General features: G+C 38.2%; 2 protein-coding genes across 3 annotated transcripts in view; both read right to left on the reverse strand.

Moving 5' to 3' along the window:
* Positions 1 to 3,285: 3,285 nt before the first annotated feature.
* On the reverse strand, positions 3,286 to 8,125 carry LOC109102539 (leukotriene C4 synthase-like). Its single transcript, XM_019115919.2, has 5 exons — positions 7,923 to 8,125; positions 7,205 to 7,304; positions 7,030 to 7,100; positions 4,629 to 4,710; positions 3,286 to 4,554 (listed from the first exon to the last, which is right to left on the reverse strand). The coding sequence occupies exons 1-5, from the start codon at positions 7,981 to 7,983 to the stop codon at positions 4,404 to 4,406; spliced, it is 465 nt and encodes a 154-aa protein (XP_018971464.2). The 5' UTR covers positions 7,984 to 8,125; the 3' UTR covers positions 3,286 to 4,403.
* Positions 8,126 to 8,182: 57 nt separating this feature from the next.
* Positions 8,183 to 16,445, reverse strand: part of LOC109102538 (mastermind-like protein 1) — a 28,428-nt gene continuing 20,165 nt past the window's right edge. Inside the window, exons 3-6 of one of the 2 annotated variants that reach the window (XM_042737791.1) lie at positions 13,714 to 13,899; positions 12,166 to 12,358; positions 9,682 to 10,736; positions 8,183 to 9,649 (exon numbers count right to left, since the gene is read on the reverse strand). In XM_042737791.1, coding sequence (XP_042593725.1) covers positions 9,688 to 10,736; positions 12,166 to 12,358; positions 13,714 to 13,899 — 1,428 coding nt within the window. In that variant the 3' untranslated portion in view covers positions 8,183 to 9,649; positions 9,682 to 9,687. Of the gene's footprint in view, positions 10,737 to 12,165; positions 12,359 to 13,713; positions 13,900 to 16,445 lie in introns of both variants that reach the window. The other variant, XM_042737790.1, reaches the window with a different exon arrangement.

Raw genomic sequence — 16,445 nt, forward strand, 5'->3', positions numbered from 1 at the left:
TGTTTCCAAAGTTATGTTTTAATACAACTATTTGAGTACTGAACGAGCAAGAGGAGTTTCAAATTAAACAATGTATATTTATGAGCAATTCATTCAACTCTTCAGATGTTGTTAGGTTAGATGAGTTCAGTATAACTGCCAAAATTGTGAGAATCAAATTCATCATTTCCTCTTTTTAATTTTGGCATGTCCTGTGGGATCCTTCAGGGTTTGGCTGACAGCCTGCTGACAGATGCAGTAACTATTATCAAGAAAATTCATTATTTTATAAAAACGCTGTTCTTCATTGACAGAAATTAAAAAGTAGTTATGTACTCTGATGAAAAGTTCCAGCAGCTAAACACATGGATCAGACCTTTATTTCAAAAGGTGTTTTTAATAAACCATCTCTAAAAATTCACTCATACATGGGCAATACTTTAATATCATGTTCAGAAGAGCCTGCAAACACACTGCAAAAACAACCGTGTTTTATTATAATGCTTTTCAGCTGAATGTTAATTTATAGACAACATGTTGTTCAGTTATTGTGGCTTCAAGCTTCTTCCACTGACCTTCTTTATTTACCAATAATACTAATTTACTAATTCTTTGTTTACTAATAATATTAGTGATATGACGTAAACACACAAGGACAAATGATGAAAAATATGCAGATTTAGATATTTATTTTGTCATGTGTTTTTGTTAAAATACTGTTTTGATTTGTTTGCTATTTGCAATGGTTACTATTTACCTATTTATAGTGTGGTTGTATTAAAACCAGCTAGAAAACATCATAATAATTATTAATTAGAGTATACAGAAGCCAAGAAATCTGGTCACATTGTTGTAAATGTATTAAAAGTCTAAAAATGGTGACTTATAATATCTGCCCAATAGTGAGCCTTTTTTAACTCACGTTACAAATGCTTAATAAATATTCATATTTATTTAAATTTAAGCTATTTTTATTTCACGATGAAGCAAGAACAGATGATTATAGTGAGATTTCAGGGTGTTTGTGTTTAGGCTCATTACTGTCTCCAGTACACTTTATTATGCAGATTATTAATATTCATAACTAATAAATAAATGGTTCTGAGGAGTCTACTTTACACTACGGTGTACATCCACTGGTAAGGTTTAAAACTCTTGAATTAATGGTTTACTGGTGTCCACGCATGTTTATGATTCAACTAACATTGGAATTTAATGATTCATTAATAACTCCTCATCAATAAATATGTTATGGTCATTGTTTTCTTTCTTTTTCATCATATCCTTGAAGGTTTTTTATTTTATTAATTTTTTTTTTTTTTTTACAGAGGACCATGGGTACAATGGGTATGAAAATGACATGAGACACAAACACTCTTCAGTCCCATTGTAATAGTGTATGTTTGCGGCATCATGATATTAATGATGAATCAAATCAGATCAAAAGTGTTACTGTTACATAAATATGCTAATAAATGCATGTTTACAGCTAATTTATACTTCAACACCCCTGTAGAGAAACTAATATTAGTGTTAAAGTTTTTGCTCTGTCCTTGCAGTAATACAGATGTATATTCTCTTTCACTGACTCACACACACACACGCCTTCTGCATCCTTGAACGCGCTTCCTGCAACAGGAAGCAGCAAAAATTCCATATGATTTTTTTCCTGTTGGGTAGAAACACAACTTCCTCTCCAAGCGGCCAGGTCAGTTGAAAGAGAACGTGCACCTGTGTGTTCAAGCCAAAGCGAGGGAGAAAGAGAGAGACAATGAAGTATGAATGGCTCCTCTGGGGCTGCTGAGATTATCGCCCTATTGCTTCTCATACAGTAAAAAGCTCACATTAGTGAGTATAATAAAATAAATCAAGAAATAAACCAGATGCTGTACAAAATTATTGAATTATCTTTTATGATTAAAACAGTCTTTCTACTTAAAAATTACACATTTAATTAATTATGTTACTTTGTAATTATTTGTGAAATTTACTAGTGAAAATCGTTTCAAAGCCATTTATCAGTTTGCAGCATTGCAGTATGTTAAGAGGTTTGTATCAGCTTAATTACAGTTAATTCACAGTTACATTTATTTCATTTATATAAGAACATTTGGGTCTTTAGTGTCACACAGTATTGAAACCCTATTTGATTTGGCGTTCGCTCACTTGAGTCAGACTGAAGCGGGCAGCAGCTGAGGACAGCTACAGGAAATGAGAGCTTTCAGCGTCACCGAGTGGCGACATGACACCTTTAACAAGCTGCTCTCTGCATCCTGTTACTGATAAGACAGAGCCAAGAGAAACAATAATTACACTGAACCAAACTCTGACACTGGAGGGTGTGTTGGCTTCTTCTTTAAGTGCCATTTGTCAAGCTAAACTACTAATAATTTCAAATACACTGGTCAACATTTGAAGTGGATCAAAACCTTTCATTAAAGTTGTCCTATGTCTGATTTCCAAGCAACTGAAACATCATAGCACAGCATCTTAACACACTTCCCACATGTTTTTTTTTTTTCCCAAGTGTGTTTAACTGTTTAGAAGCTGATCTCTTAGAAATGGTAAATGCCTTCTCCAAATTCCCTGAAAACTCAGTTGTTAAGCCCCATCTGAAAAAGAGCAATCTGGATGACACCATAAAGCAACTACAGACCATAATCAAATCATGAAGAAACTAGTTCATGCCTTTATCACCAGCAGGACAGACTATTGTGTCCTCACTCTTCCCAGAAAGACCATTAGACAGCTGCAGCTAATACAGAATTCTGCTTTGCTTTTAGCTATTATTCATAAATGCATAAATGTAACATGCCAATAATAAAATGTGAAACACATTCAAAAAAGCACACTTTATACATATGAAGGGTTTACAGCATGGTTTCATTTAGCTGCTTTAGACAGTGGCAGAATCACACAGATGTGCAGCACACTGCTCTCTCTTTTATGGCACATGAAAGCCTTTATTTGCTTCAGTTTCTACTAATAACAGACACATGTTCACTATTACCTCCATCTCAAGCTTTCTGAACACATGTCAACATCCGTTCGTGGTGAAGCTTTTGAAAGCAGATTTAATTTTAGCAGCACATGCAGTTGCTGACTTTGCCTTTGGGTTCCAATACAAACTGGAAGTTGCAAACTGGAATATTTTTTTATTTTAAAATTTTAAAAGAACGACCAAGAATCTGCATTTATTTGTTTGACTGAAGAATTTCATTTGACATTTTTTATTTTTTTGCTCATTGATAGATATCACTAAAAGATTTCATACACATTTATCACCTCCAAACTGCGAAGCCTCCAACGTGTTAATGCTTAATATTATCTACTGGTGAGATAAAATGTCCTGGAAAATAAAAATAAGTTTCAGCATTTCATCTCATATACGTCAGATGAGTACAACTGGAAATGCACAAGGCTTCACTGGCACTGATGTGCAAAGTTCTAGCGCCTCCTAGTGGCCAAAAATACAAAACACCACACACAGATTGAATGCCGAACAATTCAGTCAAACATTTTAGGAATTTGACATTTTTATGCAAAGTCTCTTTAACATTAATCTAGTAAATTTTATAAATGTGCATAGATTAGAAATGCATAAATTTACATATTACCAGTTAACAGAAAATATTATAAATATATAAATATATATATATACACATCCCAGGGGTAACAGTTTTAAATAGAAGTGTCTCTTTGTGGTATTTGAAAAAAATATATATAGATTTTTGCTGCAATAAAGATATTTCTAGCATTAATGTCCTTGTTTACCAATGGATCAATACTGTCAGGAAACATGATGTATGAAGAAAACATACTAAAAATGACTAAATATCACTTGGGAGCAGAATATTTTTATTGTGCATCATTTCCAGTCGAGTTTTAATTTTTGTAAAATTATTCCAAAAGTGAAACATTTTAATTGTATTTTGGATGCATAAAATGTTTTATCTAGACAAACAACATCAAATTGATCAAAAGCACCACATCACTGCAAAACAAGACAGACTTCTCCTGCTAGATCCATATTTATGTCCATTGGTAGACATTGTCAACACGAAAATCAGTTAAAAGCCTCTAGTTGAAATATAAACGTAATAATATATTAAGTAAACTAATTTTAGCTATTTGAAAATACTAACAGTTATGGTTTCTATAAAGTTATTAAACATTTGAATAACTGATAGTTTTGCATGAGTTAACTAGAGATGTTTCCATTTGATGGACAAAATGAACTCACACACTTTGAGTCTTTCCTGCAGCAATTAATAGTAGCCTGTATTCATTTTTTATATAAATAATTGTTATATAAATCTTTTTAAAAGGAGAAAAAGATATATATATTTGTGGTTTTATCACTTATTCCATTGCAGGTGCTAAAGCTTTCCCTGTCTTCAGCTTCATGCAGACGTCCAGATCTTTCATGTGTGTTCGGTCAGGCCCAGAACATGACTAAAGGAGTGCAGCAGGTCCAGTCCCAGATAGGCCTGTGTCATGGTGCAGATGACCCCCAGCCCGGCCAGAGCGATCAGCACCCACTGCATCTTTGCACTGAAGTACAGCGGCTCCAGTCTGCCAGCGGACAGTAAGGGGTCAGCAACACGACTGGGCAAACATGAACATAACTACAGTGCTGGATCACTCACCTGCCCTGAGCAGACACCGCATAGCCGTGGAAGTACAGATACCGTCCATAAAGATACAGCAGCCCAAACAACACTGCCAACGCTAGAGAGCAAGAAACCATCATGTCATTTTCTGTGTGAGAAGTATGTTCATATCAATAAACCCAAGTAAATGTAATTGTGATGCTTGACTGATATTGATCATCATCTTAATTTAGGCTTACATTTATTCCTTTAGGTTTGAATGGAGGTGTTTTTGAAGAACACAACAGCAACAGAACGGCATAGAGTTTTGCATAAAACATTTTCAAGGGATTTTTTGTTTACATGCAAATCAGAGGTGTGAGATGTCAGATGTTTTTTTTTAATATATATTTTAATATTTATATACAGTCCTCCTCACAAGGGAAAGCTGCTCGCTCAACACAGCCAAGCTATTTTGCTGCTCTACCAGTTTGAAGTCTGTCAAGTGCCCTAAAACCACGATAAACTCATCCAAACAGACCAGAAGGAACACCATGGGCATTTTTATTCTTTCAAATGTAACAATCTAGATGCTCTCTTTTTCTGCAAATAAATCAACACATTTTTTTAGAGTGCAGTGTGTTTCTGTGCTTGCACCAGTAGCAGAATGTACAGTCAAACCAAAAATTATTCAGACGCCAGAAATTATTTTTGATATAAATACATATAAAATAGGGGGTGCAGGACACTATAGTTCATTTATGTAAGGGAGGATATCTATTGCACTGCACTGGCTACCTATTAAACATCGTATAGATTTTAAAATCTTGTTTATTACTTATAAAGCCCTGAATGGTTTAGCACCGCAGTATTTGAACGTGCTCTTGTTACATTATAGTCCTCCACGTCCGCTGCGTTCTCAAAACTCAGGCAATTTGATAATACCTAGAATATCAAAGTCAACTGTGGGTGGCAGATCCTTTTCCTATTTAGCGCCTAAACTCTGGAATAACCTACCTAACATTGTTCTGGAGGCAGACACACTCTTGCAGTTTAAATCTAGATTAAAGACCCATCTCTTTAACCTGGCTTACACGTAAAAAACCTACACACTTCTAATATCCAAATCCGTTAAAGGATTTTTAGGCTGCATTAATTAGGTAAACTGGAACCGGGAACACTTCCCATAACACCTGATGTACTTGCTACATCATTAGAAGAATGGCATCTACGCTAATATTAGTCTGTTTCTCTCTTATTCCGAGATCACCGTAGCCACCAGATCCAGCCTGTATCCAAGTCAGAGGGTCACTGCAGTCACCCGGATCCAGTATGTATCCAGCCCAGATGGTGGATCAGCACCTAGAAAGGACCTCTACAGCCCTGAAAGACAGTGGAGACCAGGACTAGAGCCCCAGAGACGGATCCCCTGTAAAGACCTTGTCTCAGACGACCGTCGTTACAAGACCACAGGAAACATATGATTCTTCTGCACAATCTGACTTTGCTGCAGCCTGGAATTGAACTGCTGGTTTCGTCTGGTCAGAGGAGAACTGGCCCCCCGACTGAGCCTGGTTTCTCCCAAGGTTTTTTTCTCCATTCTGTCGCCTTAGTTGGGGACACTTCATTTACAGCTATATCGTTGACTTGATTGCAAATTATTGCACAGATACGATTTAAACTGAACTGAGCTGCCTTTAACCTTCATTTTGCATTATTGACACACTGTTTTCCTAATTAATGTTGTTCAGTTGCTTTGACACAATCTGTTTTGTTTAAAGCGCTATATAAATAAAGGTGACTTGATAGCAATATAAACAAAACTATATTATTCCCAGAAATTCATCATACAGTGGACTACCAATAAAACTTATAAAAATTTGGGAACAAAAATTATTCGGACACTTTGACCTGACCATGTTTGCCTGCGTCCCAATGGCACACTATCCATTCTAAATTCTGTGTGATGGTAATTTTCAATACTAGTAAGGGCAGTGTTTTTCTTTAATTACTAATGCAACCTTTTTACACCACAGACTGAACAAAATTAAGCATGGATTGGTAATTGGTTGACATAAATTGGTATTATCTAATTGTGTACTTAAATTTAACATCTGACAGCTGTTCAAACAAATTCATTACATACCTTTCTATCAATTTTATCTGACATTATCAACAGAACATCTGTTCTGACACAGTTTAACTTCTTCTTGACATAGCCTATTTTATTACCATTTTCTAGCGAATAAACTTATAATGTTGAGGGTGTCTGAATAAATTTTGGTTTGACTGATATTTGTAATCACATCAAGCTGCTTGAGTATAAAACTATAAAAGTGTGGTCTCTGCGTTTTATCAAGATTAATTAATATGTTCTGCGAGCACAAAGTTGAACTGCCATTGGTCTACCTGATAATTCTTTTTTTTTTTTTTGCTTTCAGTGTTCAGGTAAACTCACCTTGACTGAAGAAAACTCCAGCCAGCCAAAGCGAGAAGACGAACAGCGGGAAATACTCTGAACAGTTCGCTCTGGTAAAACAAGAATATGACAAATGAGACTAAACCTGTCGTGATCTACATTCCTCTCGGTGAAGGCACTAGTTCTCGATTCGGTTGACAGATGCCTGACTTACTGGGCTCGAAAGACCCTCTCAAACTCCGGAGGTCCGGTGGTGGCAGGCGGAGAGACCGAGTACTTCCTCCGCGCGTAGATCACCTTCAGAGAGAAGTACGCTGACAGGACGGTACACACACTTACATCAGATCAGACGGATTGTGAAGGTCAAGAAATTACTAACACACATTGCAAAATATCCCATTCTGATTTTGGATGTTTGGTTTTTCCTTAAAAAAATATATCCATCACTCTTGTACCTGGATAGCCTGGCTACATCCACGACGCGAGGGGAGTACATGATGAAATAATTTTTATTTTTGGATAAACAAACATGCATTTTAGTACTAAAAAAGCGTGAGAACCGCTCAAAATGAATTTGTCCAACTAATTACTTATATTATTGTAAAATGCGTACATCATCTTTAGTGCATTTTGATTTTTTTCCCTTTTGAAAATTTTTCTCTTCGATCAATCCTAAAACTCAGTGTATTATTAATTTTTTTTAATTGATGGGCTTTCTAACTTTCACATATGCTACTACAGCAACACTCACCGATACAATTACATCTGACAGAGAATGTCCAGAGAACTCAACATCCTAGCGCGAGCTACATCTATCATAACTTTAATGTAGGACACCAGCGCGTCATCACACAGTGCAATCTGTTTCTCTGAGCATATGAGAAGTACAAACTTTCGAATATTGATCTGATTGACTATCATGTGGTATTTACCTTGCTCCAGCAATCCCAACACTGTGACGGCTGCTAACAGCACGACCTGCTCCAGCATCATTTCTGTGGACAGTGTGGTCAGACACTAACCTCTAGATCTGTTCACACCACACTCACAGCGGCTCTTAACCACTCACTTATATTAACATGACTAGAGAGGGCGGGACATAGCTATAACCCAAACTGCATCACTATTAGTGAGATTTGTCAGCACATATTGCTAAACATGCATAAAACAATAAATAAACACACCAAACAAGACCGTTTCTAGAGAACTATATTTACACAATACTCTTGTTTTACAGAGAACAATAATAAAAAGTATAAAATACTTACAAAATCTTGCAACAATGTACATATAAAAATAAGATCTATCTTCTCCTGAACAATAAGAACTGAATACATACAAAATAATATATAAATATACATGAAATCCTGTCACAGAATCTCGGATGAAGAGAGAGTTCAGGTAATGTGGTTCGGACCAGCGCCTGACCTGACCTCAAAGTAACATCAGACAGCAGAGGGAGAAAACAAACAGGAATATTAACCCTCTCACCAACACACAACTTAGTGTAGTGTAACATGAAAGTCTAATGACGCGATCTGCTTTCACTGGAGCACTGTAATTCAGTTCATCCTCCTCACTGTTCATGGCCTGATTAAACAAACCACAAAGCATCTACTTCCTAAATTTAGTCAATGAGAAACTAACCAATGAACAAACCATATGGAACTTCAGTTTAGGTGAACTGTCACTTTATTCCCTCATGCATTTCTAAACTCACATGACTAGCTTTAGTGGAAGATAAAAAATGAAGAAGGCTCAGTTTTCTGGATGGAGAAGAGGCTTCAGAACTCTGAATACACTGCTTTTGTGATGAGCAGCTTGTTACTATATGAATCAAATTATTTGCCATGAAACAATCACTTTGGAATCATTTTTTGGAGAGAATTTGGACACTTTTGCATCAGAAGTGCTTTTGCTGTATTTTTCATTCATTTCTATGGTATCCACAATCCGTGACTGACTCTCATTCAGATCTGACAGCAATTCAGTGACGTGAAGGACATAATGTGATTGGTTATCAAGGCACATGTGATCCACGTTGACCGTTAGACCAATGTTCAATCTCCAACAGCAGAGCTATAAAAATCAGCATCTCCTATAAAAAGACCATCTGTGTTTTCTAGTGATCCTGTAGAATTGATTATCTGGTTCAGGTGTGTTTTTTTGGGGGGGTTGGTGCTAGACCCTGCTGGGAGCATCATGAAGCAAAGTCATCTGAATTTGGATCAACATGGTTAATTAATGATTCAAACGTTCATTTTTGGGTTAACTATTGCTTTAGACCGTTTTCTGTAATCACATGTTGTGCATCTTCAAGAGTGCAAATTTAAGGCTTGTGGAAATGTCAAGACACTCCTGACATTGAACAGAGCCTCCTCGTGCCTACAGCAAACACATATGATGGCTGAACGCACGTTTCAGCACACACTTGTCATAAGAAAATTCAGTGGTTTTACTGAGCCACAGGTTCAGTAGTAGAGCACTTCCCTCTCTGACATTTCCAGTCCAGAAAATACTTCAGTGACAGGCTCTGTGCTCTACTTGACCTCTATTATATACACGATATACATACTCAATCGAGAACACAGCAGATCTGACCGTGATATGAGCAGTTTCACCATCTCTGAAAACATGACGTGGATGTACATGTTTTCTCCTCTACCAAAGGCACTAGTATTGACCTGTGGCCATCACTCATTGGTGACTGGCCAGCAGCTCATCTAGATCATCCATCCACTCTTGCGATGTCGGATTCTTTAACAGAGAGTCCACCAGGTCGGTCTCGGCAGAAAACCCGGACAAGCTGCCTCCTGATTGGGCGCTGTAGCTAAACTGGAGCTGCTGATTGGCTGTCCTGTTCAGCTGATAGGCCTGACTGCACTGAAGTCCTGCGGTGCGGTTGGGTCCGGCCTGTTGCTGGCTGAAAGGTCCCAAGTCAGGCAGAACCTGCTGAGTTTGAGACGACGCCTGTGGCTGCCCCTGCTGGGCCGTCTGCTGGCCAGGAGGAGGCAGCTGTTGGGACATGCCTGGGTTATTGGTCCGTTGCTGGTTCATGTTAGGCATCATTTGTCCAGGATTCATACCTGCCAGGGTCCTACCAGCTGCACTGTTTCCCATGCCTCCCTGAGCAAACTGGTTGTTGTTGGGAAGTTTGGACAATCTTGACTGCATCTGGAAGCCAGAGTTGGGGAAACCTGCTGGAATGCCTCCGTTAGCAGAGCCGGGCTGGAGACCTGGATGCTGTTGGGGCTGCTGCTGCCATGACTGGGCCTGTGAAGGCAAGGCACCCTGGATACTGTTTGGCATGGAGTTGGGCATAGCAGAGCCCATGTTATTAGCCAAGGTGTTGGACATGCTGTTGGGCATACGGGCCAGCTGCTGCTGCTGTTGTTGTTGTTTCAGCATAGCAGCATTGGGCTGGTTTTTCAAGTGTGCTTGTTGCTGAGCTGCTAGAACATTCTGGCGGTAAGCGGCAGACATGGAGGACAGAGGTGGTCTCTGCTGGCTGGGGTGGGAGGGATGCATGGGCATGTTGCCGTAGAGGACTTGTTGCACATCGAGACCACCTGTGCAGGACGGGTGGTTCATGTCTGCTTGACTGGCGGCTGGAGTGGGACCAGTGCTTGGTCCAGTATTCTGGCCAACCCCCATTCCCATCATGCCTTGTGCTTGAGAGAACATCCGTTGCGTTCCAGGGGTGGGGCCACTCAGAGAGCTGACATTTCCTATAGGTTGAGATGGACCTAAAACAGAGTAGGCCACACAATCACAATTAGAACATGGCATAATTTGCCATTTAGAATTTAATTTTTTTATATAAAAAATGACCAGTGAAATTAAAGTGAAATGGAAGAATGGAATTAAAGTGAAATGGAAGAAGCCACAGATCTTTTTTTTTTATCAATATTGTAATGTACATCTGAGTGTAAAAGATTATGGGGCGGGACTTGGTTCTATATATATATCAGTTGTTGATTGGATGTTAAGATGTGGGCGTGGCAGGCAGCAGTGAAGGCAGATGAATATAAGCTTGCAATTACTAAGTCAAAGAATTTGTTACAAATTAAATTAAATAAATTAAATAGAGAGACTAATCAAACTAATTTTAATTTAATGCAGATTTTAAGCAATACTCCTTAAACCAGAAACATTCGATACTCAAGCATGTACACAACATTTTTGATAAGTCGAGTCTCTTAATTTTAAGACCAGGCTGCTTGCTTCTCTTGCAAGATCTGGCAACACTGAAACAGCGCTCTAAACTCATTCGCCACAATTTTATTTTACCAGCTTCACTTTACAGGTAAACTGCTCAACCTCATTTACTCAACCTCGTTTTGTTCCAAACCCCTAAGAATTTTTTAATCTTTGAAACACAAATTAAAATCATTTTAATGAAACCTGAGAGCTTACTGCCTGACAGTCCAAGCAAAACCTTGAACCAAAAAGGTCATAAAGGCATCATGAAACAAATCTACATGAACCATAGCTGTCTTGTGAAGAGATATGTTTGTCTAACATATTTGCCTAACAGATTTATGATTTAACTTCAGCTTTTATTTACATTTAATCAATGATCAACACATACATAGTGTGTACATGTCAAATTTATGGTTAGACTTAACCCTAACCTGGCATCTGTGTGATTTTTTTATTTTTTTTGGGACGTACAAGTTTTGATTTGAATTAAAACATATTCATTTGATTATTCTTCAAAACACAAAGTCTCTTAGGTTTGCAACAACATGAGGGTAAATGAATGATGACAATTTTTAGGTGAACTAAGCTTTTAAATGTAGACTCACAGATGAGCGATAGCTGCTGTACGTAACGGCGCCACACATTAAACATACTGTGTGCCTGTCATTCAAATGAGTCTATCAATAAACACACTTGCAAATCAGATGGGCTTGTTTGTGGACTACTAACAAAAGGCTACTTGTGTTGACCTACAGAGCCAGGAAGCTCGTGTCAGAAAAACACAAGTCCTGTTTAACATCTGACTCATGTGATCCAATCTCAAGTCAAGACCAAACCGCTTACTTATTCTTACTCCTCTCTTATTTCTAGCATTCACCCATTCTGCACAACAGAATACCTGTTGATGCAACATGTAACAAAAAGCAGGAGTTAAAGGGGCATGGTGATGGTCAAGAAGAGAAAGGTGAATACCGGAGATGGTGTGTTCGCTGAAGCCGGAGGAGTGCTGCTGGGCCAGGCAGGGCGGCCCACCGGCGAATTGAGAGACCTGTTGCTGCTGCTGGAATGGGTTTTGCTGGGCCTGCGGGTTTTGTTGGTCCTGGTATTGAGGCGGTGGACGGGTCAGATGCCTCTGCAGCTGCTGTTCCTGCTGCCGCTGCTTCTCCTGAATCAAACACACTTCCGTTAATACTTAAAATACTGTGAGTCTTCCATGAAATTAACACTTTTAGGAGAGGAACAACACTGATGCCGAAGGTTTTATTATTCTTGTGAGGCTGCTGCCCCCTAGAGGTGGACTTTCAAAACAGGACATCCCAGAGAATTGATGGGTTAAGGCTAGATGGTTTTCAGATTCATCTACTGGGCATGCACATCAATATGGTGTCATTTTTGTCACACTGTACAACAATAATTTCTGTTTTTGCATTATTGTAAGGGGTAGGTGTAGACGTAAATAAATCGCATCTAATGGGTAGAAAATTTAATTTATTGTTCGATTCCGCTTTTAGCTGTATCCCTTCTAGCCGCAACCGAATTGATGGATGGAATGAACTTTAGCAGGAACTTATAGACCAGTTAAGTGTTTGCAAACAGTGATGACATTTTTCTTGTGGGCGGAGCCTGTCTGGTGGCAGAAAATTACAGTTTTCCAGAATCCATGGAATAACAAAAGTCAATTTGAGTTTATATTTTAAAATTCTGATTTTATTCTCACAACTCCGAGATTCTCTCACAATTATGAGAAGGAAAAACAACTCTTGAGTTTATATCCCTGACTTCTGGCTTCTTTCCTCTGAATTGGCAAACTCACTATTGTGGAGTTAAATCGAGTTATAAAGTCCGAACTAGGAGATATAAACTTGCATTTGTGAGAAAAAAAAAAAGAATCATGAGATGAAAAATAAATGTAAAACTTTAATAGCAACAGGTTTAAATAACAGGTTGTGCTGTAACTGTAGGGCTAATACAAAACGTCCCCTATGAACTGCATGTGTGAATATTTTGTAGACCTATTGTTTAAATCAAATTTATGCATTAAAAGTAATAATAGCAATTTTCATCCATAGTCTGTCCATTTAAACATCTGCGTTGAGCTTCAAGTGGCCTTCCGATTCTGACATACAAGGTCACAAATTTTTTTTCCACTCTTATTCCATGGATTTTGCCCATTTCCCTCCAGTGTCACCAGTGTTGTTCTGCCACCACTATGCACACGCAGATGTAAGTGACGTAACTGATGTCTACTCCAAACAGACCTATACACAAACACACAGTTTTGGCTCCAAGTTTGGTTTAAATGAGCCACTTTTGAAGTAGCTGTAAAATATAATCACCATCTGCTGATAAAAACTGAATTCCATATTTGCAACCACAACTGCATTATTTGGTTAAAGAATTATTAATTATGAGGATGATTATTATTAATAATAAATGTAATCGAACATTGCTGTCTTTAATCATGTTACTATTGCTGGCATATTATAGAAGCAAAAATAACAAGAACATTGGCCACGGCACCTGCTCGACCATCATCTGTCTCTGGAGGAACTGCTTCTGCTGACTGATCAGCTGCATCTGCTGCTGCTGCTGCTTCATGTAGGCCGTGTTACTGTGGTTCCCCGGGATGCCGTTGCTGCTCTGCTGTGGTGTCATAGTGTTACCCGGGCCGGGAACATGAGAGCTGGAGGGGTAAGACCCTGAATCCTGCAGAGACAGAGCGAGAAATGACTTAAACAAAACAAACGACAGAAGACAACAAAATATTTCTGACTTGACTTGAGCTTATTGGCACATCAGTTTCACAGGCGATTTCATGGCAAACAAAGCCTGAAAGACCAAAAGCACATGTTTCACACGTCAAGTGAATCGCACAGTATTGACATGTCCATTACGACACCTTGTATATAAAACTTGGTCATGCCTAGATTTGAAAGAATAAATCCATCTTGTTCCTACAACAGAATTTATTTCAAAAAGTGTGTTATTTGGACAATTCTACCCATTCTGCTTGCCATTTCTCCAATATGTTTTTCTGATTTTACCGTTTTCCCCCTCTTATAAGCTGTGGGGAATGAGAGGACCATGCATCCTTATTTAATTTGATCATCAACTAGCAGTTTCTTTTCTCCTCTGTAACCAACTGTATATCAAAAAATAACATTTCTACTTTCATTTAAATGGATATAACTTACTAAATGCTTTACTGCAGTTGTAATAATCATCAGTCTGTGCTGTGGGAAGTTTAACAAACATTATAGAAGAGAAATGCTCCCTGCTGCCAGTATTATCTTCAAGGTTAGCAGATTTGAAGCTACCACATGACACTTCAGTGGTACTTGTGTTAACCTGCAGAGCCAGGAAGCTCATGTCATACTAAACTATGTTTTTTTGAGAAGAGGACGCCGAAACTGGATCCAAATTACTTAGTCACCTAAACTATATTTGGAGGTGACCAGGGGAAAGCACATGACTACATCCCATTTCTAGTGTAAACTAGGTCTTCACAGATCCAGTTGGATCTGAAAACCCAAAGTCAGATCCAAGACCAGAGTGGATCCAGCTCTGATATTAGCAGCCTTTGGTCTTCAGTGCTTAAAGAGAGTCCTTTCTGAAGCTAGCGAGAGATGACTCTTACATAAACACTACAAATTACAACTGATGAACTAACAACAAAAAAGTTGGCAAAAGTTCTGACGCTCAGAAATCCTTAGTTTAATCAAAATCATGTGACAATGAAGACTGTATTAATGGCTGATGAAAATTCAGCTTTGCCACCTCAGGAATAAATGACATTTTTAAAAGTATATTAAAATAGAAAACAGTTATTTTAAATTGAAAATATTTCACAATTGTACTGCTTTTACTGTATATGCCAAATAAATGCAGCCTTAAACATGGGAGAGAACAAAAAAAAAAAAAAAAAAAAAAAAAATAATAATAATAATAATAATAATATAATATAATATAATATAATATAATATAATATAATATAATATAATATAATATAATATATAATTTTACTGATCCCAAACTTTGGCCAAAAAAAAAAAAAAGTATATTATAATAATATATGTATTTCTTATGTACAATAAGTAAATTATGATATATCCTTAATATAGCACTGCATTACAGAAAGAATCAGAGTTTAGGTAGCAAATACTAATGATCCTAAACACCCAAAATTAGGCTTTATTTTCTGTTTAGTATAATATATTATTTCTTCCTTTTGATTTTGTGGTCAAGTATAACTAGAACACACTCTCGGCAGGTTTTGTGTGCTTCCCCTCCTACAGTATAATTAATGCAATCCACACCAGCTGAATGCTTCAAATCTCACTTTGAAACTCCCATTTAAATTCACACACACATCTCCTCTCTGATCTGACCTGATCGTGAGGCAAAGAGCTTCCTCAGCACCTCTGGACTACAGACAGTGGTGAAGAGTTTAAAAATATATCAGAGATACCAGCGCTGGCAGGCGGCACCCTTTCACAACAAACACCCGGCACACTCTCGCGCACACACACACACACATACTCAGCGCGGAGGTATTTCGAGGTCAGCGACGACACTAAACGCCGTTATCTGAAGAGTGAGATGCAGACAGATATTTTACAAGAGAGAGTGCATAATAGCAAGTCGATGAACTATGCAAGTAAAAGTTGATATCTAGCAAGAAAGTAAAAGCTAAATGGGTTAAAGGGCTATATTTAAACAGAAAGAACGATTAAAACGGGGGCTGATCTGAAAATACTCGGCGCAGGACGACGGCCAGCACGCATGAAAGACTGCTTTGTCGCCCCCTCCTCTCCTCTCTCCCTCTCTGGCTCTGTCTGTCCTTTTCTCTGTTGACTCGTCTCTTCTTGGCAGCCCATCCCAGCCCCCACCGCAGTGTGTGTGTGTGTGTGTGTGTGAATGTCTGTCTGCTCTCTGCTCCTTAGCAACCAGCTGCCTGACCCAGACAAACTGTTCAACCCCGGGGCGCATGAGGCCCACTACCAGACACACACACACGGACCGACAGAAAAACTGGCCCCTGCAACTGGATAATATACTCAATGTTTTTATTTTATGTATTACATTAATCTGCTGCCGACTGTGAATGTTGCTATGATTTAGTCATGACTGATAGTCACCATTGAAATCTAAATTATATTGATTATTCTTGTTTTGTGGAATATTGCAGCGTTTATAATAAAGTATTCATCCGTCCACATGATTCTTTTAAAATTCATGTGCTCTCATCATTT

This window comes from Cyprinus carpio, chromosome B14 (genome assembly GCF_018340385.1).
Source record: "Cyprinus carpio isolate SPL01 chromosome B14, ASM1834038v1, whole genome shotgun sequence".
NCBI lineage: Eukaryota > Metazoa > Chordata > Actinopteri > Cypriniformes > Cyprinidae > Cyprinus > Cyprinus carpio.